Source organism: Bos indicus, chromosome 24 (genome assembly GCF_029378745.1).
Source record: "Bos indicus isolate NIAB-ARS_2022 breed Sahiwal x Tharparkar chromosome 24, NIAB-ARS_B.indTharparkar_mat_pri_1.0, whole genome shotgun sequence".
Taxonomy (NCBI): domain Eukaryota; kingdom Metazoa; phylum Chordata; class Mammalia; order Artiodactyla; family Bovidae; genus Bos; species Bos indicus.
The window spans coordinates 32736201-32763402 of NC_091783.1; the positions used below are offsets into that span (position 1 = coordinate 32736201).

General features: G+C 39.7%; 1 protein-coding gene and 1 long non-coding RNA gene across 8 annotated transcripts in view; both read left to right on the forward strand.

Moving 5' to 3' along the window:
- Positions 1-27202, forward strand: part of OSBPL1A (oxysterol binding protein like 1A) — a 226820-nt gene that overhangs the window by 74098 nt on the left and 125520 nt on the right. For 6 of the 7 annotated variants that reach the window (XM_070778804.1, XM_070778801.1, XM_070778802.1 and 3 more), the window contains 2 exons: positions 7251-7332; positions 23348-23454. In XM_070778804.1, coding sequence (XP_070634905.1) covers positions 7251-7332; positions 23348-23454 — 189 coding nt within the window. Of the gene's footprint in view, positions 1-7250; positions 7333-23347; positions 23455-27202 lie in introns of those variants that run through there. The other variant, XM_070778811.1, reaches the window with a different exon arrangement.
- On the forward strand, positions 12009-18465 carry LOC139179421 (uncharacterized). The gene is made up of 2 exons (XR_011563790.1): positions 12009-15773; positions 16136-18465. It is a non-coding gene; the product is annotated as an uncharacterized lncRNA (long non-coding RNA).

A 27202-nucleotide genomic window follows, 5' to 3' on the forward strand; every position in this document is an offset into this window, starting at 1 on the left:
AAAGGCAAAATGGTTGTCCTAGGAGGCCTTAAAATAGCTGAGAAAAGAAGAGAGAGAGATGAAAGAGATCAGTCGGTCAGTCGTGTCCGACTCTTTGCAACCCCATGAATTGCAGCACACCAGGCCTCCCTGTCCATCACAAACTCCCGGAGTTCACTGAGATTCATGTCCATCGAGTCAGTGATGCCATCCAGCCATCTCATCCTCTGTCGTCCCCTTCTCCTCTTGCCCCCAATCCCTCCCAGCATCAGAGTCTCCTCCAATGAGTCAACTCTTTGCATGAGGTGGCCAAAGTACTGGAGTTTCAGCTTTAGCATCATTCCTTCCAAAGAAATCCCAGGGTTGATCTCTTTTAGAATGGACTGGTTGGATCTCCTTGCAGTCCCAGGGACTCTCAAGAGTCTTCTCCAACACCACAGTTCAAAAGCATCAATTCTTTGGCGCTCAGCCTTCTTCACAGTCCAACTCTCACATCCATACATGAACACAGGAAAAACCATAGCCTTGACTAGACGGACCTTTGTTGGCAAAGTAATGTCTCTGCTTTTGAATATGCTGTCTAGGTTGGTCATCACTTTCCTTCCAAGGAGCAAGTGTCTTTTAATTTCATGGCTGCAGTCACCATCTGCAGTGATTTTCGAGCCCAGAAAAATAAAGTCTGACACTGTTTCCACTGTTTCCCTATCTATTTCCCATGAAGTGATGGGGCCAGATGCCATAATCTTCGTTTTCTAAATGTTGAGCTTTAAGCCAACTTTTTCACTCTCCACTTTCACCTTCATCAAGAGGCTTTTAGTTCCTCTTCACTTTCTGCCATAAGAGTGATGTCATCTGCATATCTGAGGTTATTGATATTTCTCCTGGCAATCTTGATTCCAGCTTGTGCTTCTTCCAGCCCAGCATTTCTCATGATGTACTCTGCATATAAGTTAAATAGGGTGACAATATACAGCCTTGACATACTCCTTTTCCTATTTGGAACCAGTCTGTTGTTCCATGTCCAGTTCTAACTGTTGCTTCCTGACCTGCATACAGATTTCTCAAGAGGCAGATCAGGTGGTCTGGTATTCCCATCTCTTTCAGAATTTTCCACAGTTTCTTGTGATCCACACAGTCAAAGGCTTTGGCATAGTCAATAAAGCAGAAATAGATGTTTTTCTGGAACTCTCTTGCTTTTTCCATGATCCAGCGGATGTTGGCAATTTAATCTCTGGTTCCTCTGCCTTTTCTAAAACCAGCTTGAACATCTGGAAGTTCATGGTTCACATATTGCTGAAGCCTGGCTTGGAGAATTTTGAGCATTACTTTATTAGCGTGTGAGATGAGTGCAATTGTGCGGTAGTTTGAGCATTTTTTGGCATTGCCTTTCTTTGGGATTGGAACGAAAACTGACCTTTTCCAGTCCTGTGGCCACTGCTGAGTTTTCCAAATTTGCTGGCATATTGAGTGTAGCACTTTCACAGCATCATCTTTTGGGATTTGGAATAGCTCAACTGGAATTCTGTCACCTCCACTAGCTTTGTTCGTAGTGGTGCTTTCTAAGGCCCACTTGACTTCACATTCCAGGATGTCTGGCTTTAGGTCAGTGATCACACCATCGTTATTATCTGGAAAAGAAGAGAAAAGAAGAGAAGTGAAAGGCAAAGGAGAAAAGGAAAGATATACTCATTTGAATGCAGAGTTCCAAAGAATAGCAGGGAGAGATAAGAAAGCCTTCCTCATTGATCAATGCAAAGAAATAGAGGAAAACAATAGAATGGGAAAGACTAGAGATTTCTTCAAGAAAATTAGAGATACCAAGGGAACATTTCATGCAGCGATGGGCTCGATAAAGGACAGAAATTGTATGGACCTACCAGAAGCAGAAGATATTAAGAAGAGGTGGCAAGAATACACAGAAGAACTATACAAAATAGATGTACATGACCCAGATAAACTTCTTCATGACCCAGATAACCACAATGGTGTGAACACTCACCTAGAGCCAGATATCCTGGAATACAAAGTTAAGTGGGCCTTAGGAAACATCACTATGAACAAAGCTAGTGGAGGTGATGGAATTTCAGCTGAACTATTTCAAATCTTAAAAGATGATGCTGTGAAAGTGCTACACTCAATATGCCAGCAAATTTGGAAAACTCAGCAGTGGCCACAGGTCTGGAAAAGGTCAGTTTTCATTCCAATCCCTAAGAAAGGCAATGCCAAATAATGCTCAAACTACCACACAATTGCACTCATCTCACACACTAGAAAAGTAATGCTCAAAATTCTCTAGACCAGGCTTCAACAGTATGTGAACCATGAACTTCCAGATGTTCAAGCTGGATTTAGAAAAGGCAGAGCATCCAGTAATCAAATTGCCAACATCTGCTGGATCATCAAAAAAGCAAGAGAGTTCCAGAAAAACATCCATTTCTGCTTTATTGACTATGCCAAACCCTTTGATTGTGTGGATTATAATAAACTGTGGAAAATTCTTAAAGAGATGCGAATACCAGACCACCTTACCTGTCTCCTGAGAAATCTGTATGCAGGTCAAGAGGCAACAGTTGGAACTGGACATGGAACAACAGACTGGTTCCAAATTGGGAAAGGAGTGCGTCAAGGCTGTATATTGTTACCCTGCTTATTTAACTTCTATTCAGAGTACATCATGTGAAATGCCAGTCTGGATGAAGCACAAACTGGAGTCAAGATTGCCAGGAGAAATATCAATAACTTCAGATATGCAAATGACACCACCCTTATGGCAGAAATTGAAGAAAAACTAAAGAGCCTCTTGATGAAAGTGAAAAAGGAGAGTGAAAAAGTTGGCTTAAAACTCAACATTCAAAAAACTGAAATCATGGCATCCGGTCCCATCAGTTCATGACAAATAGATGGAGAAACAATGGAAACAGTGAGAGACTTTATTTTTCTGTGCTCCAAAATCACTACAGATGGTGACTGCAGCCATGAAATTAACGACACTTGCTCCTTGGAAGAAAAGCTATGACCAACCTAGACAGCATATTAAATAGCAGAGACGTTACTTTGCCAACTAAGGTCTGTCTAGTCAAGGCTATGGTTTTTCCAGTGGTCATGTATGAATATGAGAGTTGGACTGTGAAGAAGGCTGAGCACCGAAGAATTGATGCTTTTGAACTGTGGTGCTGGAGAAGACTCTGGAGAGTCCCTTGGACTGCCAGGAGATCCAACCAGTCCATCTTAAAGGAAATCAGTCCTGAATATTCATTGGGAGGACTGATGCTGAAGCTGAAACTCCAATACTTTGCTCACCTAATGCGAAGAGCCGACTCATTTGAAGAGACCCTGATGCTGGGATCGATTGAAGGCGGGAGAAGGGGACAAGAGAGTATGAGATGGTTGGATGGTATCACTGACTCGATGGACATGAGCTTGAGCAATCTCCGGGAGTTGGTAATGGGCAGGGAGGCCTGTCATGCTGCAGTCCATGGGGTCACAAAGAGTCAGACATGACTGAGTGACTTAACTGAGAAAGTGCTCAATAGTCACATGTGGCTGTCACCTTGGACAATGCAGATATAGAGTGTTTCCATCATCATAGAAAGTTCTTTTGGATCAAACTGGGATGGGTGCTTACATTTGGGGTGGCACTAGGATAGCGGGGGTTTTATTCATTGAGGATCTCTTGATTCTTACAGGCTCTGAACTATACCTGTGTTATAAGAAGTAATGAACAGATGATGCTAAATTTTAAACATATGAGAAAGTGATATCAGACTTTCTTGACTGAAGAGTAAATGATTCCTAATTAAAGTGAATGCAGGAAGATGAGTGTACATCAGCTCAAAGCTGATAGAGTGGTACCCATACAAGAAATCAAGCATATATATATATACACTCCATATATATATATATATGGAGTATGAAGTTATCCTTGAAGTGGATTTGGCTGGAGTTTGGAAAGTTTGGAGATGAGTATGGGGCTCCAGGGCTCAGGATGCTGGCTGTTGTCTGCAGAGGAAGGTTATCTGGATTCTACAATCCAATATTTTTAAAGTTTAATGTTATTGAGGTACAATTTTTATGTAATAAAATGAGGGCATTGTAGTGTCTTAAGTTTGATATGTTTTGACAAATACCCTGTGCAGCCGTCCCTCCTATCCAGGTGTGGGATGTTTTCATCACCGCAAAAAGATCTCCATTCCCCTTCCAGACAGTGCTCTCTACACCGTCTCGGGCAGCCACTGAGCTGCTCTGTCATCACGGTCTTTGTCAGCTTTGTCCACTCTAGGATTCCAGCTACATGGAATCACACCATATGTCTCTGGTGGCTATCATCGTTCACCCACAATGTTGTGTTTATCAGTAGTTTCTTTTTATCGATGTTGGAAGGCAGTCTGCTTTGATCCTTTTTAAAAATTGAGGTGTAATTGATTTACAGTGTTGTGTTAGTTTCTGGTATACATCAGTGATTCAGTTATCCATACATACTTTTTCTTACTGTTTTCCATTATGGTTTAATATAGGATATTGAATATAGTTGCCTGTGCTGTACAGTAGGACCTTATTTTTTATTTTATATATAGTAATTTATATCTGCTTATGCTTCAGCTCTCAATTAACCAACTATGGGATTGTCTGTATGTGGCAAATACGCTGAAATTCATGACCTCTCTGCTATCCCAGCCACTCCTCCGTAGATACCTACTCCTTTGATACACAGTTTTGAACTGTCTCCTATGTCAGGATGGACAAAGCAGTTTAACATCAACTTAAAACCAACAGCAGAACTCTGGATGGGAAGAAGTAGCAGCAGGAGACCTGCGTGGGGCCCAGCTGCTCACCCGGGCGTCTGCCACCCTCTGTGGCTGAGGTCTGTGGGTGTGCTCCTGTTCTTGGGCTCTGTGCCCAGGTATCCTGGGTATAAAATACTGTCACACTTCAGCTATTAGAATACTGCTTGCATGGGAGCTCATTTAAGTAGGGCCAATAAAAATGGAAACCTAAGGAGTCCCCGACATAAGGTGCGTGGCATGAAGTCAGTGAGACACCACGCTGGGCTCTGCGATGAACGAATGAACATTAACCTTCCTCAATCCCTGGTGGCTCCGACGGTAAAGAATCTGCCTACAATGCAGGAAACCCGGGCTCGATCCCTGGGTCGGAAAGATCCCCTGGAGAAGGAAATGGCAACCCACTCCAGTATTCCTGCCTGGAGAATTCCATGGACAGATGTGGGCTACAGTCTATGGGGGTGGTGAAGAGTCGGACATGACTGAGACTGAGTGCACACACACTATTAGATTTTCCGATTTTTGTACTGCAACCAGTAGCCACTAAGAGGAACTGATAACAAATTGGAGAATGTGGATTTTTAAAAATTGTGTTTATAACTACTGCTGCTTCTTAGCATCAATTAAACGACATTAATTGTTTAGAATAGCAGATACCTATTTGTATACAACTATGAAACAGCATGTGTAGATGGAATCTTCTCCAGCTTACCTACTGTGTAACTCTTAAGTAAATTGTGGATCAGGGTAAGATTTTTACTGTTAGAGATGCTGAAGGATGATGAATATAGTTCAAGTATTTGAGGATGATGCAGGAGAATGTTTCTTGTCTTTAATTGTAACCACAGGAACTATGATTATAGATTCACAGTCTGCAAATGAAGCTCTTGTTTGCTTTTGTGCACCCAGCTAACTTTTCAGCATAGAAAAAAAAGAGACAGAAAACAGTAGTATTGATGCGCATGGGTAGGGGTATTAAATATGTATAGAGTGAAATGACAATTTTCTATAAATAAATTATGAGTGATACATTTGGTTGTGTGGTACATGTTTTCAGTGGCCCCTGATCGACTTTTTTCTTGCCTTAAATGTGTATTTAAAGACTGTGTCTGAAAGAATTACCCAGCATATCGTTTCTGTTTCTGTGGTGGCACAGAAAGGTATTGGCACAGTGTAGGTATTCTTCCTATCTCCCTCCCCTGCAAAAAATGAACCGCATTTTTATGTTGTTGGAGCTCTCAAAATGGAGTAATGTACATTTTAAAGAGAACATTGCCTGTCACGAATGTGGTACCGTGACTAATTCCGCTGGGGTTGAGCTGAGTTGAACCACTGAAAGATTTATCAGGTGGGGAGCATGCGTACCTGTATCACCTTGGCACGTAGGTCTGATTTAGGGGGAGTAAAAATGTTGGGTGATGAGCCAGTTGATGTTAGGAGTACAAAGTAGAGAAGATTCATGCGTGCGTGCTCAGTCATGCCCGACTCTCTGCCGCACCTTGGACAGTAGCCCACCAGGCTCCTCTGTCCATGGGATTCTCCAGGTAAGAATACTGGAATGGATTGGCATTTCCTTCTCTAGGGGATCTTCTCAATCCAGGGATCAAACCCTGGTCTTCTGCTTGGCAGACAGATTCTTTACCACTGAGCAACCAGAGAAGAATTCATAGGCTTAATGTATTACTCAACCTACAACAGTATGATAATCTTGATAAGCTCAAGGTTCTCAGAATATTTTCTTATTGCCATAACCAACCAACTTTACAATGATTATTTTCTTGCTTCTTATTCTTGCTTCTTAGTTTCCTTTAAAGGGAAACTAAAAAAAACTTATTTCAGAATTACAGATTTATCTGATTTTTCATTTTTGGACTTACAAATCTATACTAAGATGGGATGCAGTTTACATCATGAAACTCTGTTTTTCTTTTAGGGATCTAAATATGTAGAAATTTCCGATTACACGGAAGACTGCTTTACCTTATTTTTATAAGCTTTCACTGACTGAAAAAATGTCCTGCTGGTCTGATTATGTGGGGGCTGTGCTCACTTAGATTTGCTGAATGAAAATCCGGTTGTGGTTTCCAAATGTTACTACCATCTGGATTTTTTCAAACAAAAACAATTTCTAAAAGATATTCTTAATGAGTGCATTTTATAATTTCTCGATGAATTTAACAAGCCTACTAAGTGTGAATAAATCAAATCTCAGATATATATTGTGTAATGAGTTATTAGAAGTAATTGATACAGTTGTGTAGTATCGTGACATGTTGAATGTATTTAAAATTTAGAAGATTTTTTTATTAATCTGTACATGGTTATGTTCAGTTTCTAAGGTGATTTTCTCTCACCCTTTTCTCTCTGTTAGGAACATGTCTCGATTATTACAGTATATCAACCTGTGAGATAAAAAGTTTCAATGGCAATATTAAAGCATATGTACTGTAAAAATCCTGTATTTAACTTTTCTTTTGTTTTCTTTTCCAGAAAGCACAGATATGCCAACAGAGACTAGATAAAGAAATTTCCAACTTTCTCAAGATGATCAAGGAGGGTGACATGGCTCAAGGTAAAAAGAAGTAAAACCCCACTCTTTAAGACACCCATCATCATAGATGTTCATCCTTTGGTTGGTTATACATTACAGATAATTTTTGGTTTTGAATTCAGAATTGTATTTGAAAAACAAAGTTAACCTTCTGGGGCTGTAATTCATTTTGGCTATGGAGTGAGAGCTCTATTTACGAATCCCAGAAGACTTGGATTTTGGAGTCAAATTGTCTTAGATTTGAATCCTTGTTCTGCCACTTGTTACTTTTAAGCGGGACAGTTAATTTCTCAGAGGTTTAGTTTCCCTGCCTATAAAATGAAGGGGTTGGCAGTTCCCAGACCTTGGTCTTTTGCCATTCTGTGAATGTATACATGAACTTGTCTAATTATTAATCTCCTTTTCAAAAGTAAATTTTTATACCTTTACTCTTCTTTAGTTATGAATTACCAAGAGTTAATTATAAGTACTCCAGCAATCAAAATACAACCCAATGCAAAATACAAAAATCCCAATATAAAATCCAATATGCAAATTAGGTTTTGAGAAAAAATTGATTACTTTGTAAATTAAACAGTTATCCTGTGCCTTAGACTTGAGACTTTTAACAGTTGCTTTAGACTTGAGCTCTGATATGTTTGTAAATAACTCCACTAAAATTGAATCAACTTAGTTGTCTATGGGATTATGACTATATCAATTTTAATAATGATCTAGTTTTGTATGTGCCTGGGAAAGGTGAAGGTATGTTGATATCAGAATAAACTGAGCATAAAAGTTCTGTATCTGTCCAGATGTACCTCAGGCATCACTTTGCTTCAGTTCAACAAACACTTATTTATATGAGTGATGACAGCTTGGGAAGGATAGCAGTCATTTTGATTATTAACTGCTAGCTGGAATATTTCATTACTTATGCTGTTTATGCTCAGTGGGCTTTTAAATAATAACAGCTTCATTATATTTAATTCACATAAGCCTAGAATTCCCCTATGTGGAGTGTATCAGTGGCTTTTAGTATGGTCACAGACTTATGCAACTATGACTATTCATGGGCTTTTAAAATACCATCCTCACCAAGAATCATCTAAACTCAGCTGAGATACTAACAACATTTAAAAGATACAGAAACTGTGCAGAGTGAGGTGAAATGTAAAGATTATTTTTTTTCATCTGGACCAAAGTAAGAAATTATATCAGAACTACAACCAAATTGTTTTTCTTTTCTTTTTTTTTTCTTCTTTTGAACCTTGAGACAGATGTCTTGGTTCAGGTCACCTGTATGACTTGCCACTCATAATAATGGCATGCATGTATGTCTTAGAGACATACATGGTATTCAGTACCAAGAGTGCGTTCACTTTGCACAGTGACGTCTGGGAAACTTTGAAAAATATTTGTGATTTGACAGTGCTACTTCATGTATCTGCAGTAAAAGTCAGTGGGTTTATACATGGACGATTATGGACATTATTTTCTGAAAGACTGGTGTAGGTAAATAGAACAACACAGGATCAGAAATAGAATAGAGATAATTTCATGAATGGAGTTAGAGCTTTGAAGGTAACTGAGTCTGCTCTTAATGCCAGTGGATTGTACAGAGTAACCCGGCACATGGGCTTTATTAAAGGAAGCCGATAGATACACATCCTACTCTAAACTGCCTACGTAGTTTTCCAGTGACATCTCAAGAGGAAAAACTAAAATGTTTGTGGACGGAATCCAGATCTTGTGGTTGGGATTGTCAGTTGGTTTACGTTTTGGTACAAAACTGTATGAATGTGAACTTTTAAGACTCCCACCCTCTTTCTTACTGCATCTTCTATGGTACACATTCCGCTCCGTGCTGCCTGCATCCAGATCACTGCAGCGCCTGCCCTTTACTCTCCCTGCCTTCTGGGAACCACCCCCCCCCCCTCCAACACCCTCTGCATTCCATGCTTAAAGGGGGTTGAGTCAGAAGGCTTTCAGGAACTCTTCCAATTCAAATGCTGTGAAGTACTGCATTATTGCTGCCAGATTCATTTTAGAAACTTACCGTTTAAAAATGATTATAAATGTGTTTTTTTTTTTTTTGCCTGAGAAAATCTTTTAAGTGTCCTTGAAACTGCAGAATAAAATACAAACTTTTTATCTTGGCATTTAAGGATGTTCTTTACCTGATTTTTTAGCTTTATTTACAGTTCTTCTCCCCATGATCCCTGTGAACACTTTTGACCAAACACTGTGTCTCTTGGTCCTCTGTTAAAGTAATGCTTTTGTTTTCATGTGTGTGTTAGTCATTCAGTTGTGTCTGACTCTCTGTGACCCCCATGGACTCTAGCCCATCAGGCTCCTTTGTCCATGGGCTCCAGGCAAGAATGCTGGAGTGGGTTAGCCGTTTCCTTCTCCAGGGGATCTTCCCAACGCAGGGATTGAACCCTGGTCTCCCACATTGCAGGCAGACTCTTTACTATCTGAGCCACTGTCGTTTTCATGAGTGGACCTTAAGCCTAATTTCCATCTGGATTAATACCAAAGTTACGTATCTGACATGGATAACACATCTTTCAAGGTGTAAAGGATGCAGTACTGAAATTGCTACAATTTGATCTTTACCAAAAGCCTGGTTGCAAAAATGAATAAAATCACTCAAACTTATAAAACTTTTGGAAGACTTCCCGAAGGCCATGTAGTCAATCTGTTCTACCCGACAACTCTAAATTTACCCTTAGGTGTAATAGCCAGGTTTTGACCATTGTAAATAATGTATGGTACACTTATATTTGACCACATCACTTTATTACCATAGAATTCTGGGCAATGAGATTATGGGTGAAAATATATTAATGTTTTTGAACCTATTGATACATACTTATAAGTAACTTTCCAAAAAAGATTCATTACTTTACAGGCCAAGTTTAATGCATGCACTTTATTGCTAACTGTGTATAGTAAATCCCTGGTTGAAGACATTATCATGTTGTCAGTTACCGAAAAGAAGAAGTCTTGAAAAGCGCTTTTGTTCAACCCACTTACAACTTTAGTCAAAGTCCTGGACTTTGAGTAAGGATTCTTACCACCCCTTCACTGTTGCCATACCAGTCCAAGCCACCCTCATCTCCTTCGTGTGCTATTAAAAACAGCCTCCTGACTCAATTCCCACCCGTGTCCCTACAGTCCCTGCCCCAGGGATCCTTCTAAAGCATTAGCGGGTTGATACTCTTAGCTCAAAACACCCCTTTGCTTCCATGTCTTCTCACTTAGAGACAAAGATGAAGCCCTTCTAATGATCTACTCCTTCTAATGATCTACAGAGTCTCTCTGTCCTCCTCTCCTGCCTGCCTCTCTGCAGCCTCACTGGCCTTACTCTTCCTTAAAGCTGCCTGCGTGTGCTGGCCCTTCTGCCTGGAAGGCTTTTCTCCAGGACTTTCCCTGACCCCCGCTCCCCTTGCTCCAGCAGAACCTTGCTTGATGCCCTGGGCCCTGGATCACTATCAACTTCAGAAGCATTCTTAGGGCTTCTTTGCCCTTGGCCCTCTGATTGGCTCCAGCTGACAGAGACTTTGTCAGGAGATGGGGTAGGGTGGGAGGAGGGGTAGGTTGGGGTCACCTGGCTCCCTCCGGCATGGCTGTGGTCTGCCTGTGGCTGGACTCCCCTCTTGATGGGCCCAGGGCTCTTTCTGCCATGATGTTATTGATACCAAGTCCTGTCTCAATGTCCGACTCGGACTCGCTGCATCTCCGGCCATGCGTTGTTCTTCTTTGTCACTTACCAACCTTCGTGTGTGTGTGTGTGTAGTTGACTGTCTACCTCTCCTGTTGGAATATAAACTCCATGAAGGGAGGAACTTTGTTTTATTCACTGATTATCTTCAGCACCTAAACTATGTGCATAGCACATAGTAGGTGCTTGTGTTCCCTTGGCCCTTGTCCAACCTCCCCTCCCCCTTCCACACACACACACACACACACACACACACACACACACACTTTGAGTGAATGAAATGAGTAACATATTTAGCTAATAAATTTATAATATTTCTGTTGAATTTGGGGAGATACCAGTACTACATTTGTTCTGTCAAGTTATTGAGTATACAGATCATACAATTCAGTGAAATCTTTTTTTTTCCACTTTATTTATTTACTTTTTTGGAGGGTAATTACTTTACAATATTGTATTGGTTTTGCCATACATTGACTTGAATCTGCCACAGGTATACATGTGTTCCCCATCCTGAACCCCGCTCCCACCTCCCTCCCCATCCCATCCCTCTGGGTCATCCCAGTGCACCAGCCCTGAGCATCCTGTATCCTGCATCGAATCTGGGCTGGCGATCTGTTTCACATATGATAATATACATGTTTCAATGCCATTCTCCCAAATCACCCCACCCTCGCCCTCTTCCACAGAGTCCAAAAGACTGTTCTATACATCTGTGTCTCTTTTGCTGTCTTGCATACAGGGTTATTGTTACCATCTTTCTAAATTCCATATATATGCGTTAGTATACTATATTGGTATTTTTCTTTCTGGCTTACTTCACTCTGTATAATAGGCTCCAGTTTCATCCACCTCATTAGAACTGATTCAAATGTATTCTTTTTAATGGCTGAGTAATACTCCATTGTGTATATGTACCACAGCTTTCTTATCCATTCATCTGCTGATGGACATCTAGGTTGCTTCCAAGTCCTGGCTATTATAAACAGTGCTGCGATGAACATTGGGGTACACGTGTCTCTTTCAGTTCTGGTTTCCTCGGTGTGTATGCCCAGCAGTGGGATTGCTGGGTCATATGGCAGTTCTATTTCCAGTTTTTTAAGGAATCTCCACACTGTTCTCCATAGTGGCTGTACTAGTTTGCATTCCCACCAACAGTGTAAGAGGGTTCCCTTTTCTCTATACCCTCTCCAGTATTTACTGCTTGTAGACTTTTGGATAGCAGCCATTCTGACTGATGTGAAATGGTACCTCATTGTGGTTTTGATTTGCATTTCTCTAATAATGAGTGATGTTGAGCATCTTTTCATGTGTTTGTTAGCCATCTGTATGTCTTCTTTGGAGAAATGTCTGTTTAGTTCTTTGGTGCATTTTTTGATTGGGTCATTTATTTTTCTGGAATTAAGCTGCAGGAGTTGCTTGTATATTTTTGAGATTAGCGCTTTGTCAGTTGCTTCATTTACTATTATTTTCTCCCATTCTGAAGGCTGTCTTTCCAGCAGACAAAAGCCCACTTCCAGCAAACTAAAGCCCAGGACCAGACGGCTTCACAGCTGAATTCTACCAAAAATTTAGAGAAGAGTTAACACCTATCCTACTCAAACTCTTCCAGAAAATTGCAGAGGAAGGTAAACTTCCAAACTCATTCTATGAGGCCACCATCACCCTAATACCAAAACCTGACAAAGATGCCACAAAAAAAGAAAACTACAGAACAGTATCACTGATGAACATAGATGCAAAAATCCTTAACAAAATTCTAGCAAACAGAATCCAACAACATATTAAAAAGATCATACACCATGACCAAGTGGGCTTTATCCCAGGAATGCAAGGATTCTTCAATATCCGCAAATCAATCAATGTAATACACCACATTAACAAATTGAAAAATAAAAACCATATGATTATCTCAATAGATGCAGAGAAAGCCTTTGACAAAATTCAACATTAATTTATGATAAAAACCCTCCAGAAAGCAGGAATAGAAGGAACATACCTCAACATAATAAAAACTATATATGACAAACCCACAGCAAACATTATCCTCAATGGTGAAAAATTGAAAGCATTTCCCCTAAAGTCAGGAACAAGACAAGGATGCCCACTCTCACCACTACTATTCAACATAGTTTTGGAAGTTTTGGCCACAGGAGTCAGAGCAGAAAAAGAAATAAAAGGAATCCAGATTGGATTCCTCCAGAAGAAGTAAAACTCTCACTGTTTACAGATGACATAATCCTCTACATAGAAAACCCTAAAGACTCCACCAGAAAATTACTAGAGCTAATCAATAAATATAGTAGAGTTGCAGGATATAAAATCAACACACAGAAATCCCTTGTATTCCTATACACTAACAATGAGAAAACAGAGGAATTGAATTAAGGAAACAATTCCATTCACCATTGCAATGAAAAGAATAAAATACTTAGGAATATATCTACCTAAAGAAACAAAAGACCTATATATAGAAAACTATAAAACACTGGTGAAAGAAATCAGTGAAATCTTGTAGGAACTTAAAGAGGGAAGAAACTGTCAGCCCTCCCCTTGGGAGCAGTTTGCATTCTTTAACAGATGGGGTTTCCACAGTCAATGCCATTGGTTTTTATATCGGATTCTTCTCTGGATTCAGTGGTTTTCCTGAGACAAACCTTTGAATAGTTCTTTTCACTAGGGATCTGTGAGTAGCAAACTTTCCCTCTCATCTAAATCTTTATTTGACCTCCGCTGGGTTAGTTACTGTCCATTAGTTTTTTTTTTTTTTTTTTAATATATAATTTTATTTAGTTTTTACTTTTGGCTATGGGTCTTTTGTTGCTGAGTGGGCTTTTCTCTAGGTGTGGCAAGCAGGGGCTACTCTCTGGGTATGGTCTCAGGCTTCTCAGTGTGGTGGCTTCTCTTGTGGGGGTCACAGGCTCTGGGGTGCACAGGCTTCAGTAGCTGTGGCACGTAGGCTTGGTAGTCTTGCCTTCTGGGCTTAGTTGCTCCTCAACATGTGGGATCTTCCCAGATCAGGGATCAAACCCCCTGTTTCCTTAATTGGCGGGCAGATTCTTTATCGCTGAACCTCCAGGGAAGCCCCTCCATTAGTGTTTTGAAGATGCAATTCCAATTTCTTCTGGCTTCTAACATTCTAATGATGATTCTTTGATAGGCTTTTTTTTTTTTTTTTCCTTTTAAAGTTCTCTTATTGCTTTTCAGGAGAAGGCAATGGCACCCCACTCCAGTACTCTTGCTTGGAAAATCCCATGGACGGAGGAGCCTGTTAGGCTGCAATCTATGGAGTCGCTAAGAGTCGGACACGACTGAGCGACTTCGCTTTCACTTTTCACTTTCATACATTGGAGAAGGAAATAGCAACACACTCCAGTGTTCTTGCCTGGAGAATCCCAGGGACGGGAGAGCCTGGTGGGCTGCTGTCTATGGGGTGGCACAGAGTCGGACACGACTGAAGTGACTTAGCATAGCATTGCTTTTCAAAGATCTCCCCTTTGTCTTTGTCGTTTTGCAGTTTTAAAGTGTCTTACGTTTGCTCTTTGAGACTGTGTTTAATTCAAAGACTCGTTCACTCCTCCTTCAGTCTAGGAAAGTTCTTTGTTGTCGCTTCACACTTTACTTCTTCATTCCTTCTCTTCCGCAGAAACTTCTTGGGAGGCTTCTTATTTTATCCCCCATCTCTTAGTGTCTCATTCTGTTTCTATTTTTTCTGTGTTGTATTCTGAGTAATTTCCTCAGATCTACTTTCTAGTTTCAGTTTCTTTCTCAATTTGATCTAGGTGGTCTGTTTAGCCCTCTGACTTTCTAATCCTAAAGGACTGTATTTCATCATTGTAGAAATTCTAGGTGGTGGTTTTAAAAGTTTTTATTTTTTTCCATAGAGGACTGCTCTTCCATAGTACATATATTTCTAACTTTATCGCTAATAATTTTAAATATATAAAACTAAGCCCTTTTCAGTGTGTTCTTATGTCTCAAGCTGTTGGTGGAGCCGGTTCTTTGGTTTTGTTGGCTGACTGTCCCTTGGAATGGATTGTTTGCTTCACTTTGGATTTTAACTTTTCACTCAGAGTATGTTTTTCCTCCTTCTGGATTATGGAACTGTCCCTTCACAGTAGTTTTGTTTCTGTTGAGGATGTAATCATTTTAAAATCGGATTGCCTACTAAATGTGGTACAAGCTAGGGATTTCTGTTTTTCATGATGCCCACCCAGAGCACCGGTAGGAAATGCCCTTCTTCACTGCTGCCCTGCCCATTTCTGTTTTTTCTGGGGATCCAGCCCTTTACAAGGCCTTGCTCTGCTTGGTAAGATCAGAGCCGCATCTCCCTTCACGAGGATGTGAAGGAGCAGCTCTCAGCTCCCCCACTTTGTCCAGCTGACCTCTGATCCCCCAGGGCTTGGCCTTCCCCATTGCACCTCTGCCTGTTCCTGTTCTGTCAGCCTTGACTTTTCTGTTGGTTTCCAGCATATCTGGGATTTTGTTCTTTCCAACTCTGATATATATTATATTATTACTATTATTTTATCAGCATCTTGATGGGTTTGGGTTGGAAGGATGTTTCCTCATCATTGTAGTCAGCTAGGTACCACAAGTGTCCCATGCACTTTCTAATGTGAAATATGTCAGTAATGCACAAATTGTATTATCCAGAATACACGCACATATAGCCCTTTTTGTGTGTGCATTGTTTTGTGTACTTTTCATATATTTACTCGTTTTTTAAAAATATTTATTGATTTGGCTGTCCCAGGTCTTTTTTTTTTTTTTTTAATTTTATTTTATTTTTTTATTTTTTAAACTTTACATAATTGTATTAGTTTTGCCAAATATCAAAATGAATCCGCCACAGGTATACATGTGCTCCCCATCCCGAACCCTCCTCCCTCCTCCCTCCCCATACCATCCCTCTGGGCCGTCCCAGTGCACCAGCCCCCAGCATCCAGCATCATGCATCGAACCTGGACTGGCAACTCGTTTCCTACATGATATTTTACATGTTTAATTGCCATTCTCCCAAATCTTCCCACCCTCTCCCTCTCCCACAGAGTCCATAAGACTGTTCTATACATCAGTGTCTCTTTTGCTGTCTCGTACACCGGGTTATTGTTCCAGGTCTTAGTTGTGGCACGGAAACTCTTAGTTGCAGCGTATGGAATCTAGTTCCCTCACCAAGGATCGAACCTGGGCCCCCTCCATTGGGAGCGTGGAGTCATAGCCACTGGACCATCAGGGAAGTCCTTATATTAACTCTTTTATTCCTTATGACAACCCAGTCTTAGTGTATGACTATTATGTCCATTTTATAAATAAGCTAACGGAGGCACAGAGAGCTTACGTAACTTGTCTTGGGTCATACAGTTAGTAAAAACCAGACAGAGTTTGATCCTAGGCAGCCTGGCTGCAGAGACTGCTCTTCACCAGTAAAGAACCTGGACTAAATAAAAAATTCTGTATTTCCTTCTAAACTTTTGATCTGTGAGCTAGAAAAGGTTACAGATTTTCATGCCTAGATCTGCATCTACAGTGAAAGGTAGAACTCATTGAGGACAGTCACTTGGCTGCTGCAGCTGAGGTATTGTTCCAGTCCTTAAGGTCTCCCGTTCAGAAGTTCAAGGGGACAGTGGAATTGAAGCAGGGCCAAAGTCTCCAACTCACAACAAAAAAAATCCTTTGTAATTTTTCTGTCAATTATTGTTATTATTTTTTTCCTCTTCTCTTGTCCTGAGGTTCTTTCCGGTATTTCTCATCTCAGAGAACACATCTCCATTTGATACGCTTTCCCAAGCCCAAGCCTTGGAGTCATCTTAACCTTGGAGTGCATCCTTGCAGCGATGCGCATCCTGTGTCTCCTGTATCTCTCCTTGTCCCTTTCTCTGTTCCTCTGTCCCTGCGCTGACACTGGCCACAGCCATCCTGCCTGTAGGTTGCAGCTCTTCTCATCTGGCCATGCTGCCTCCAGGGAGTGTTGTACATTGTAGTTTGAGAGGTGCCTCTGTCCCTTGGACTGCAAGGAGATCCAACCAGTCCATTCTGAAGGAGATCAGCCCTGGGATTTCTTTGGAGGGAATGATGCTAAAGCTGAAACTCCAGTACTTTGGCCACCTCATGCAAAGAGCTGACTCATTGGAAAAGACTCTGATGCTGGGAGGGATTGGGGGCAGGAGGAGAAGGGGACGACCAAGGATGAGATGGCTGGATGGCATCACTGACTCGATGGACATGAGTCTCAGTGAACTCCAGGAGTTTGTGATGGACAGGGAGGCCTGGCGTGCTGCAATTCATGGGGTCGCAAAGAGTCGGACACAACTGAGCAACTGAACTGAACTCTAAACACAAATCAAGTCTTGAGACCTCAGTGCCTTAGTGGGTAATCGAACTCGACCTCGACCTGTGTCTCCTCACTTTAGCAATATCACCTCTCACCTCTTCCTTCCTCTTACTCAGAGTTCAGCAATGCTGAACTTTTCTCATGCCTTAGGGTCTTGTTCTCATCATGTGAAATACTAGCTTTTCCTCATCTTTTAAGTGTAGCTTCTAGAAACTTCTTGGCTTCTCTAAGACTAGCCTACAGGCTCTTACTTTGTGTTTCCAAATGACCCTCCAGCTCATTCGCATCACTGTACCTCTTTCTGTTTCCATTTCCCCCTCTGGGCAGACCTAGCTGCCTCAAGTCTCAGAAGGGGACAGAAGAACAAGCAAAAGTTCAAGCCACTACCTTTCCATCTGCCCAGGCCTGTAATATGGGGGCTTCCCTGATGGCTTAGTCGGTAAAGAATCCGCCTGCAATACAGGAGACCCGGGTTCCATCCCTGGGTCGGGAAAGTCCCCTGGCAAGGGAATGGCAACCCACTCTTTCCAGTATTCTTGCCTGGGAAATCCCATGGACAGAGGAGCCTGGTGGGCTACAGTCCATAGGGTCACAAAAGAGTTGGACATGACTTAGTGACTAAAGCACCACCGGCACCACCCTGCTCTGAGAGCTGTCCCGGATCTCAGTAGGGACAGGGCACTGGGTGGAGGGCGGGCTGCTGTTCTGGTCCAGGCTTCCTTTCAGGCAGCCAGGTGGGAGGAGTCAGAGAGGAGACAAAGTGGTTATGAAACTGGCTTAGTACTCTTACTTTGCCTAGTCCATGGGAGAAAACACCATCACTTTCTCTCTCCTCACCTTAATCACTGAGGCACAGACCTGACCAGCACTTCCCTCCTGACTTTGCTGGAGGCAGAGCTCCCTGGGTCACACGTGACTCTGTATCATTTGTTTTGTTGATTGGGTTTTCTCTTAAGATTACTCCCAAAAGGTTAGGAGCCACTGCCAGGGCAGTTTAGTCACGGGTGATGCAAGTCCAGTTACAGCCTTTGGTGGAGATTTTAATCCAATTTTCCTCCTTTTCTTCTATTCACTCTTATTTGTAAAAGAATGCAAAATACATTTCATAGCTCTGCTGGCTTCTTCCTGATTTTTGAACCCAAAAGGTCTTCCCAACTGGTGCTTTGTTAAATTAATTAATTTTAGTTTTTCTAACAAATATATGCTTTCCCTCTGACTACTCTAAAGACTCCCTCTGATCAATACTGTTCATTCAATAATAATTGTTTTACTTTCTGTTTTCCTTGCCAGACTGTATTTTAAGGACAGAAACTGTTTCTCAGTTACTTACTTACCCCTTTATCTCAAGCACCTGGAATGTAGTGCCTGCCACATGATAGCCACTCAATAAATGGTAGATGCAAATCCTCTTACCTCTCAAGTTCTCATTGATCATGATTCTGAGACTCTTCTTCTCAGAACCAGTATTTTCAGACCATCTGAAAATAATAGATATAGATATTTTAGATACATTTGTTTTATTGGGCATTGTGTTTAACAATAACAGACTTAGTCTTCAAGATCTGACCCAAGTACCATTACTTTTATCAAACTCCCCTTTATTATTGCATCCCATAATGGTAGCTCTTTTCTCTAAATGTGTGACATTTATGTGTGTATAGTTTGTTTGCTCTTTATATCTTGCAGCATCCCTGTTATGATCTTTTTATTCTTATTTAACTCATGATTTTAACTCATTTAACACATGCTGCTTGAATTATATATCTTATACTTCCGTTGCAACTAGTATAAATTTACAGATGTAGATACATAGATGAAATGCTCAGTGGTGCTTGTTTAGTGGGTGATTGATTTCAAGCTAATCATCTTAATTTGAACAAGAAATAGATAAATTTATATTTTTATATCTTTTATGATGCCACCAATCTTGATTTTTTTTTTCAAGTTATGGTTTTATGTAGTAGAAGTTTTTTAGAAGAGTAGTTGATTTTTATGTCCAGAAATCTTTTTCTCCATTTTGGGGAGAGAGTATTGATTGTCTTGAGGGATTTATATAATTCCAATGGAGTATGAATCAATTTCAAAAATACCTTTTCTCATGCACATAGTCAGATACATTACATTTTCTGTTTTCCACCACAAGAGAAAAAATTGTCTTATTTTGATATTTTCTTTATTTCCTATGACCTTAGCTTTGTCACTAGATAGCTTTGGGACTATTTATTCTCAACTGTTTGTGTTTACTTAAAAACAAAACAAAACAAAAAACACTTAAGGCAACACTGTGTCCAAAAGGACTAGGGTGAGAGGGTGAGGAAATGCCATTCATCCAGTTTTTTCCTCTTTTAAATATCTTGTCCCCAATGATAGAAATATTTGAGTTAAATTGAAAAACAGACAAAAGAGATTTTCTTGTGCCTCAAGTAAAAAGAAAATGTAGTTTAAAATAGTACATTTATCCACCTGTGCTAATTAACCAACCTGTAGTAATATAAATGAAAATGTTTATGTCTTAAATATTTCTGGGGCTTCCCTGGTGGCTCAATTGGTAAAGAATCTGCCTGCAACGTGGGACACCCGTGTTCAATACTGGATCAGGAAGATCCCCTGGAGAAGGGAATGGCAACCCACTCCAGTATTCTTGCCTGGAGAATCCCATGGACAGAGGAGCCTGCTGGGCTACAGTCCATGGGATCGCAAAGAGACGGACACGACTGAGTGACTAACACTTTAGCTAAAATATAATAATTCTTCCGTTGTAAAATAAAATAACCCAGAGTGATTTGGATTTTCTATGCAAGTGAATGGAAATAAAATATTTTTTATTATTTTTCCTTATTCTTTTAATATTTGAGCCTTTTCTTTGTACAAGGTTTGGTGTACAGTATTTGAGGGGGGGCGCGTTAAAGAGGTTTAGAGCTTACTGAGAATAGCAGCATACAGTGAGCATATGTACCATGTACATACGAGCAGAGTAGCAGAGCATGTGCAAAGGGCCTGAGTTCTTAGCAAGTGGATGTGGCTACGTATGGAGTCCAGTAGAAGAGGTCGCCTCCCACAGTGATTTTTAAGGAAGGCTTCATGGGGAGAATGGCATTTGAACTTGACCTTAGAATTTTTTTTTTAGTTAAATGGAGAAACTTCTTAATATGAATAATTACTATTTCCAGTATTCACAGAAAAGGGAACATCGTTAACAAAAGTTTAGAAGTAGTAAAATAGGATCATATTTCTAGGAAAACAGATATTCCCGGGAAAATAGTCTGGCTGAAACTGACCATTTGTGGAATGATTTAAATGTTAATCTAAGGAGTGTAGACTTTTTCTGTATAAGGAGAACAATGGAGGTGTTCTGTATTAGGGTTTCGTTTAACAGCAAGAAACAAGCACTTCCCTACTAGTTTTAAAACTTACCCAATTAAAAATTGTACATTGTAATCATGGAAACGACAGATTGTGAGCTTTTTATACATGTCTCTAAAGTTAAGCTTTTCACATATAATCTTCCAGCATCTTTCCTGAGTTCAACAATATTTTTAGTACAAAAAATAACTTTTTCTCTCAAATTAACTGGTACTATTAAAGTGTCCAATCCTCAGGGTAGGCCAGATATGGTAACATACTGCCTTTTTGCATTTATTATAGCTCAGTCTCTGAATATTACTTGGCTAAAGCATATTTGCAGTGATTGCTACTTGGTAACTTTTCTAGAAGCTTAGCAGTTCTCCTTTATGTAATCAGTATGAGACATCATTGCATAAGAGGCATACTGGTGTCAACCAACTGGCCTTGATCCATAGCCCTGAACCAGTGTGTTTACCATAGTAAATGATTCCTACACTATCCCACCGTGCAGGTTAATATTAATTCTAGCATCTTGTTTGGACGCTAGATTGTCAGAGAAATTAGGTAACTTTTGACTATTTTGGACAGAAGAATTTGACATTCAATAAGAGATTCTTATAAAAACTTGTCTTAATATATATTTCTTGGAATACTTTTCGAAAGCTTGTTTAAAAATTTGTAAAGTGCCCCTGAAACTCATTGGAGAAAACCCTGATGCTGGGAAAGATTGAGGGCAAGAGGAGAATGGGGTGATAGAGGATGAGATGGTTGGATACTAACACTGACTCAACGGACCTGAGTTTGAGCAAACTCTGGGAGATAGAGAAGGACAGGGAAGCGCGGCGTGCTGCAGCTGATGCAGGCGCAAAGTGTCGGATACAACTTGGTGACTGAGCAACAACAGCAGTGAAATCTATTTTGATATTTAATGTTTTATGGAAATCAATAAGTATCTTAAGTGTGAGATATCTAAAACATAGACATAATTGGAGGTAATGATGGCATTTAATAAAAAGAAACATATCCACGAATGGACTGTGCTTCCGTTTCTCTGTCCTTTGTGCCATGAAGGTGAAAGATTACTAGATTACCCAGATAATTTACGGGAGGCAGAGGCTGTGTCTGTTTTTTCTTGTGCATCTCCTCACATCCCTCGTCCCCAGCGCTGTGTAAGACATCTGTTGAGGTACTATTTAAGTCACATGGCATCTAGCATATGGTACTCTCTTTTGCTATTTAGCAACTAAGTACAGAATAAATCTTCACAATGTGTATCAAAGATTGCAAAAGAAGTATGTAAAGTCAAATTTATCTTAGAATTTAGTAGTTTCCAAGTATTTGGGTGTCATTAATAATAGCAAACCCTAGGAAACTCTATCCCATGAGATGAAAAATATGATAAAATGTCATTTGGTCTTTATATCGATACGAGTAAAAGACTGTTCTTGCTTCATTCACTATGATCTTTTCCTTTTATTGCATAGTTTTGCCTTATGAGTTTTAAGAAAGAATTTTTCCAAGAAAAGGACTTGTCTTTGCTAAAATAAATCTCATTCATATAGAACATTTGGAAAATTTAAAAAGAGAACAGGTTCATACAACTTTATCACTTAGAAATAACGGCTAAATCATTTGTCATATTATTTCCTATAGATTTTCCTCCCACTGGAAAATTTTTGTTCAGATTTGTTGGCATTTGATTCACTTGATTCTTTTTGTTTACTGACTTTGTTTACCATGTTTGAAGAATAGCGGTTTAGGTACATCAGGATTACTTACAATACAGAGGATGCGGCAGACTTGTCTTTCTCCCTTTATTTTTTCCTTAAAGCTTTCTTACGATAATTTCTCTTTTTTGATGGAAGGGACAGATTTAAAGGATCTTAATGTATAATTAACATTAAATTCCAGGCTATTTCAACTAAGCACACTTTTTCTCACAATATGACATTTCACTTGTTTAAGTGACAAGTATGCATTTTGTTGTTTTCGCTTGCCAAAAAAAAGAATGATGGGAAAAGTGGATTAAGATTTTCTTTAGGGGTCCAAGGAAGATACTGATATTATCATTTATTTCCCAACTTATGTATCTGGCAGGATACTGGACCTTGACAAGGCTATATTTTTGAGAGCGAAGGACCTATTTATACAGAACGTTTATCCAAATAAGAAGTAGAGGAAGTTGAGTTGATACCGCCTTCAGATCTCTTAGCTGTCATGTCAACTACAGAATTATTTTTGTCTCTTTTTAGCACTTTGCCTTGGAATAAAATTACTTATCTAGTAATGAATATCATGAAAGGGGAAGTGTTAATGTTTTATAAGTAATGATATCATTTCTGCTTGACAACTGTTTTTCTTAAACATTATTTATGTCTATAAAATTTTTGTTTCTTTTTTTTTTAGTCCTGGCTCTTCTCCTTTTAAGATATAGGCTTTTCTAGGTCAAGGCTTTCTCCTTTTCTTTTTCTATATGAATTTATATGCCCTGCATACAGTAGGTGCTTAATAATCATGACAGAGGAACAGTAATTGTATGCTTAAGGCAGCTAGAAGGAAAAATGAGGTTAGTAGATATGAAATATGTTCATGGTCTTGTTTTACTTTATTATTACTTAAAATCCCACTCATTATATTTATTTTATTTATAGAAATGCTTCCATCATTTCTTCAGAAAGTTGAAGTTGTCGCTGAAGCTTCTAGAGAAACTTGCGTAGCTTTGAGTGACTGCCTTCATCTCTTCACTAAACAAGAAGGGGTAGGTCCTTTGGAATTGAATTTTTATAGTCATTGGGTGTCACATGCTTGATTATCCAGTACATCATTGCTTTCAAATTGTCCAAAGATAGGAGGAAAAAATAGTTAGTAAAGGAAATGAAAGCTTCATTTTTCACCAGAAGTTAGAACTTATTTCTTGATTAACTAGATTGATTCTGAAATAACTTCTGTTCATATCATCTAATTTGCTTATGTACCCATGTTTAACAAGTATGTTTATAGTTGATCTATTCAGAGTTGTTGTGGCGTTTCAATAAGAGGGGTATGAAAATATTCTAGAAGCAAAAAGTCTATGTGAAAAATACATACTTTTGTTTAGATAATATATTGCTCTCACACTTACCTATGTGAACTGAACTTAATGGATTAAATGTTCATTTGTGTTCTTTGCCATTTATTCTTTCCCATATAAAAATCTGTCATTTGATCTTCCAGATATGAGTAAAAGTGGTATGCTATCCATTAGTAACTGTTTTTCTAAGGACTGAAAAGTTGTTAAAGTGCGTTTTGGCTGCTTGAACTTGGACTTTTCTTTTGTAGGCTTCCCCCTGCCCCCCATTTTCATGATTTTATGCATGCATGTATGTATGTTTACATGCCATGCTGCACAGTTTTCGGGATCTTAGTTCCCCAAACAGGAATTGAACTTGTGCCCTTAGTGGTGAAACTGCAGAGACCACCAGGGAATTCCCCCATTTTCATGATTTTAATGCAAGCCAAGTAGCAATAGGCATTCTTCCATATAAGTTCTAGGTATGTGTTTAATCTTCAACTTTTTAAATTGACACCAAATTTCTGTTATGTTTATTTTTTTAGATTCCATATATATATAAAATTGTAGGATATGTTTTTCCTCTGTGTTACTTACTGGACTTAGCACAATACCTTCCAAGGACACTGAATTTCTTATTCTTGTTACAATTGATTTGTGCCTTTTGTTTAGAGTTGAAGTTTTGGTAAAAGAAGGTAGATTAAAATGGTTTTATATATACATATATATATAAAATTTAGATAAGAAAGCTTTCTTCAGTGATCAATGCAAAGAAATAGAGGAAAACAACAGAATGGGAAAGACTAGAGATCTCTTCAAGAAAATCAGAGATACCAAAGGAACATTCCATGCAAAGATGGGCTCGATAAAGGACAGAAATGGTATGGACCTAACAGAAGCAGAAGATATTAAGAAGAGACGGCAAGAATACACAGAAGAACTGTACAAAAAAGATCTTCATGACCCAGATAATCACGATGGTGTGATCACTGACCTAGAGCCAGACATCCTGGAATGTGAAGTCAAGTGGGCCTGAGAAAGCATCACTACGAAAAAGCTAGTGGAGGTGATGGAATTCCAGTTGAGCTATTTCAAATCCTGAAAGATGATGCTGTGAAAGTGCTGCACTCAATATGCCAGCAAATTTGGAAAACTCAGCAGTGGCCACAGGACTGGAAGAGGTCAGTTTTCATTCCAATCCCAAAGAAAGGCAATGCCAAAGAATGCTCAAACTACTGCACAACTGCACTCATCTCACATGCTAGTAAAGTAATGCTCAAAATTCTCCAAGCCAGGCTTCAGCAATATGTGAACCGTGAACTTCGAAATGTTCAAGCTGGTTTTAGAAAAGGCAGAGGAACCAGAGATCAAATTGCCAACATCTGCTGGATCATGGAAAAAGCAAGAGAGTACCAGAAAAACATCTATTTCTGCTTTGTTGACTATGCCAAAGCCTTTGACTGTGTGGATCACAAGAAACTGTGGAAAATTCTGAAAGAGATGGGAATACCAGACCACCTGATCTGCCTCTTGAGAAATCTGTATGCAGGTCAGGAAGCAACAGTTAGAACTGGACATGGAACAACAGACTGGTTCCAAATAGGAAAAGGAGTATGTCAAGGGTGTATATTGTCACCCTGCTCATTTAACTTATATGCAAAGTACATCATGAGAAACGCTGGACTGGAAGAAACACTGGAATCAAGATTGCTGGGAGAAATATCAATAACCTCAGATATGCAGATGACACCACCCTTATGGCAGAAAGTGAAGAGGAACTCAAAAGCCTCTTGATGAAGGTGAAAGTGGAGAGTGAAAAAGTTGGCTTAAAACTCAACATTCAGAAAACAAAGATCATGGCATTGGGTCCCATCACTTCATGGGAAATAGATGGGGAAACAGTGGAAACAGTGTCAGACTTTATTTTTCTGGGCTCCAAAATCACTACAGATGGTGACTGCAGCCATGAAATTAAAAGACGCTTACTCCTTGGAAGGAAAGTGATGACCAACCTAGATAGCATATTCAAAAGCAGAGACATTACTTTGCCAACAAAGGTTCGTCTAGTCAAGGCTATGGTTTTTCCTGTGGTCATGTATGGATGTGAGAGTTGGACTGTGAAGAAGGCTGAGCACCGAAGAATTGATGCTTTTGAACTGTGGTGTTGGAGAAGACTCTGGAGAGTCCCTTGGGCTGCAAGGAGATCCAGCCGGTCCATTCTGAAGGAGATCAGCCCTGGGATTTCTTTGGAAGGAATGATGCTAACGCTGAAACTCCAGTACTTTGGCCACCTCATGCGAAGAGTTGACTCATTGGAAAAGACTCTGATGCTGGGAGGGATTGGGGGCAAGAGGAGAAGGGGACTACAGAGGATGAGATGGCTGGATGGCATCACTGACTCAGTGGATGTGAGTCTGGGTGAACTCCAGGAGTTTGTGATGGACAGGGAGGCCTGGCATGCTGCGATTCATGGGGTCGCAAAGAGTCAGACACGACTGAGTGACTGATCTGATCTGATATACGGATCTAAAATTCTGTTTTCCCATCTTTAGAATAGAAGCCTTGAGAATTAATAGGAATTAAAAAAAATGCTGTGTTTGTTATCTATACCACAAATTCTGTAATCCTTTTATTTGGGCAATAAGAAAATCTATGTGGGAAGTCCCTGGTTGTTCAGTGGCTAGACTGTGCTTTTACTGCTAACGGCCTAGGTTCAATCCCTTCTTGGGGAACTAAGATGCCATAAGCTGTGAGGTGCGGCCAACAAGGAAAAGTAATAACAATCTGAACTTGTTTAAACAAACTTACAGAAAATTAATAGAATTCTGTTAAATACCATACAAAAAAAAAAATTGTTCATTAAGCATGTTAAATGACTGAGTCATCTCATGGTTGAAATCATCACTTCTCAGCATTTCTATTTTTGGTGGTTTCTGAATTTCATATTCTAGCTTGTTTAAATGAGGAATGATATAGTGACTTCAGTAAATCCACATAGGATGATACCATCTTATCAGAACAAACACAACAAATTTTGATGTTACGTGATTCAGGTAATATTTATTACGTTGTAAAATTAAATTTGCATCTCCTCTGTGGTACAGGAGAATGTCTTGATGGCTCTTTTGTTGAGCCATTCTTGAAGGCAAACACTAGATTAGAAGTAACGTAATTTTCTTGAAGAAGCTGACCTATTCTAATCTTTAACTGATTAGAAAAGGAAAAAGGTTGGGTAATCACCTCCATGTGGAAATTTACATGTACAAAAATATTAGCTTTAAGTTTAGCCTAATTAACCTCTTTAAGTCTTTAAAATTTGTCATGAAGATGAAATAAGCCTTTAAAATTTGTCATGAGGATTAAATAAGATAATTGTGAGCAAAATGCTTAGCATGGTTCCTAAGTAAGCCTTGAGTATAAGTCAGTGGTTGTTACTGCAGGATGCTGTCTAATGAAC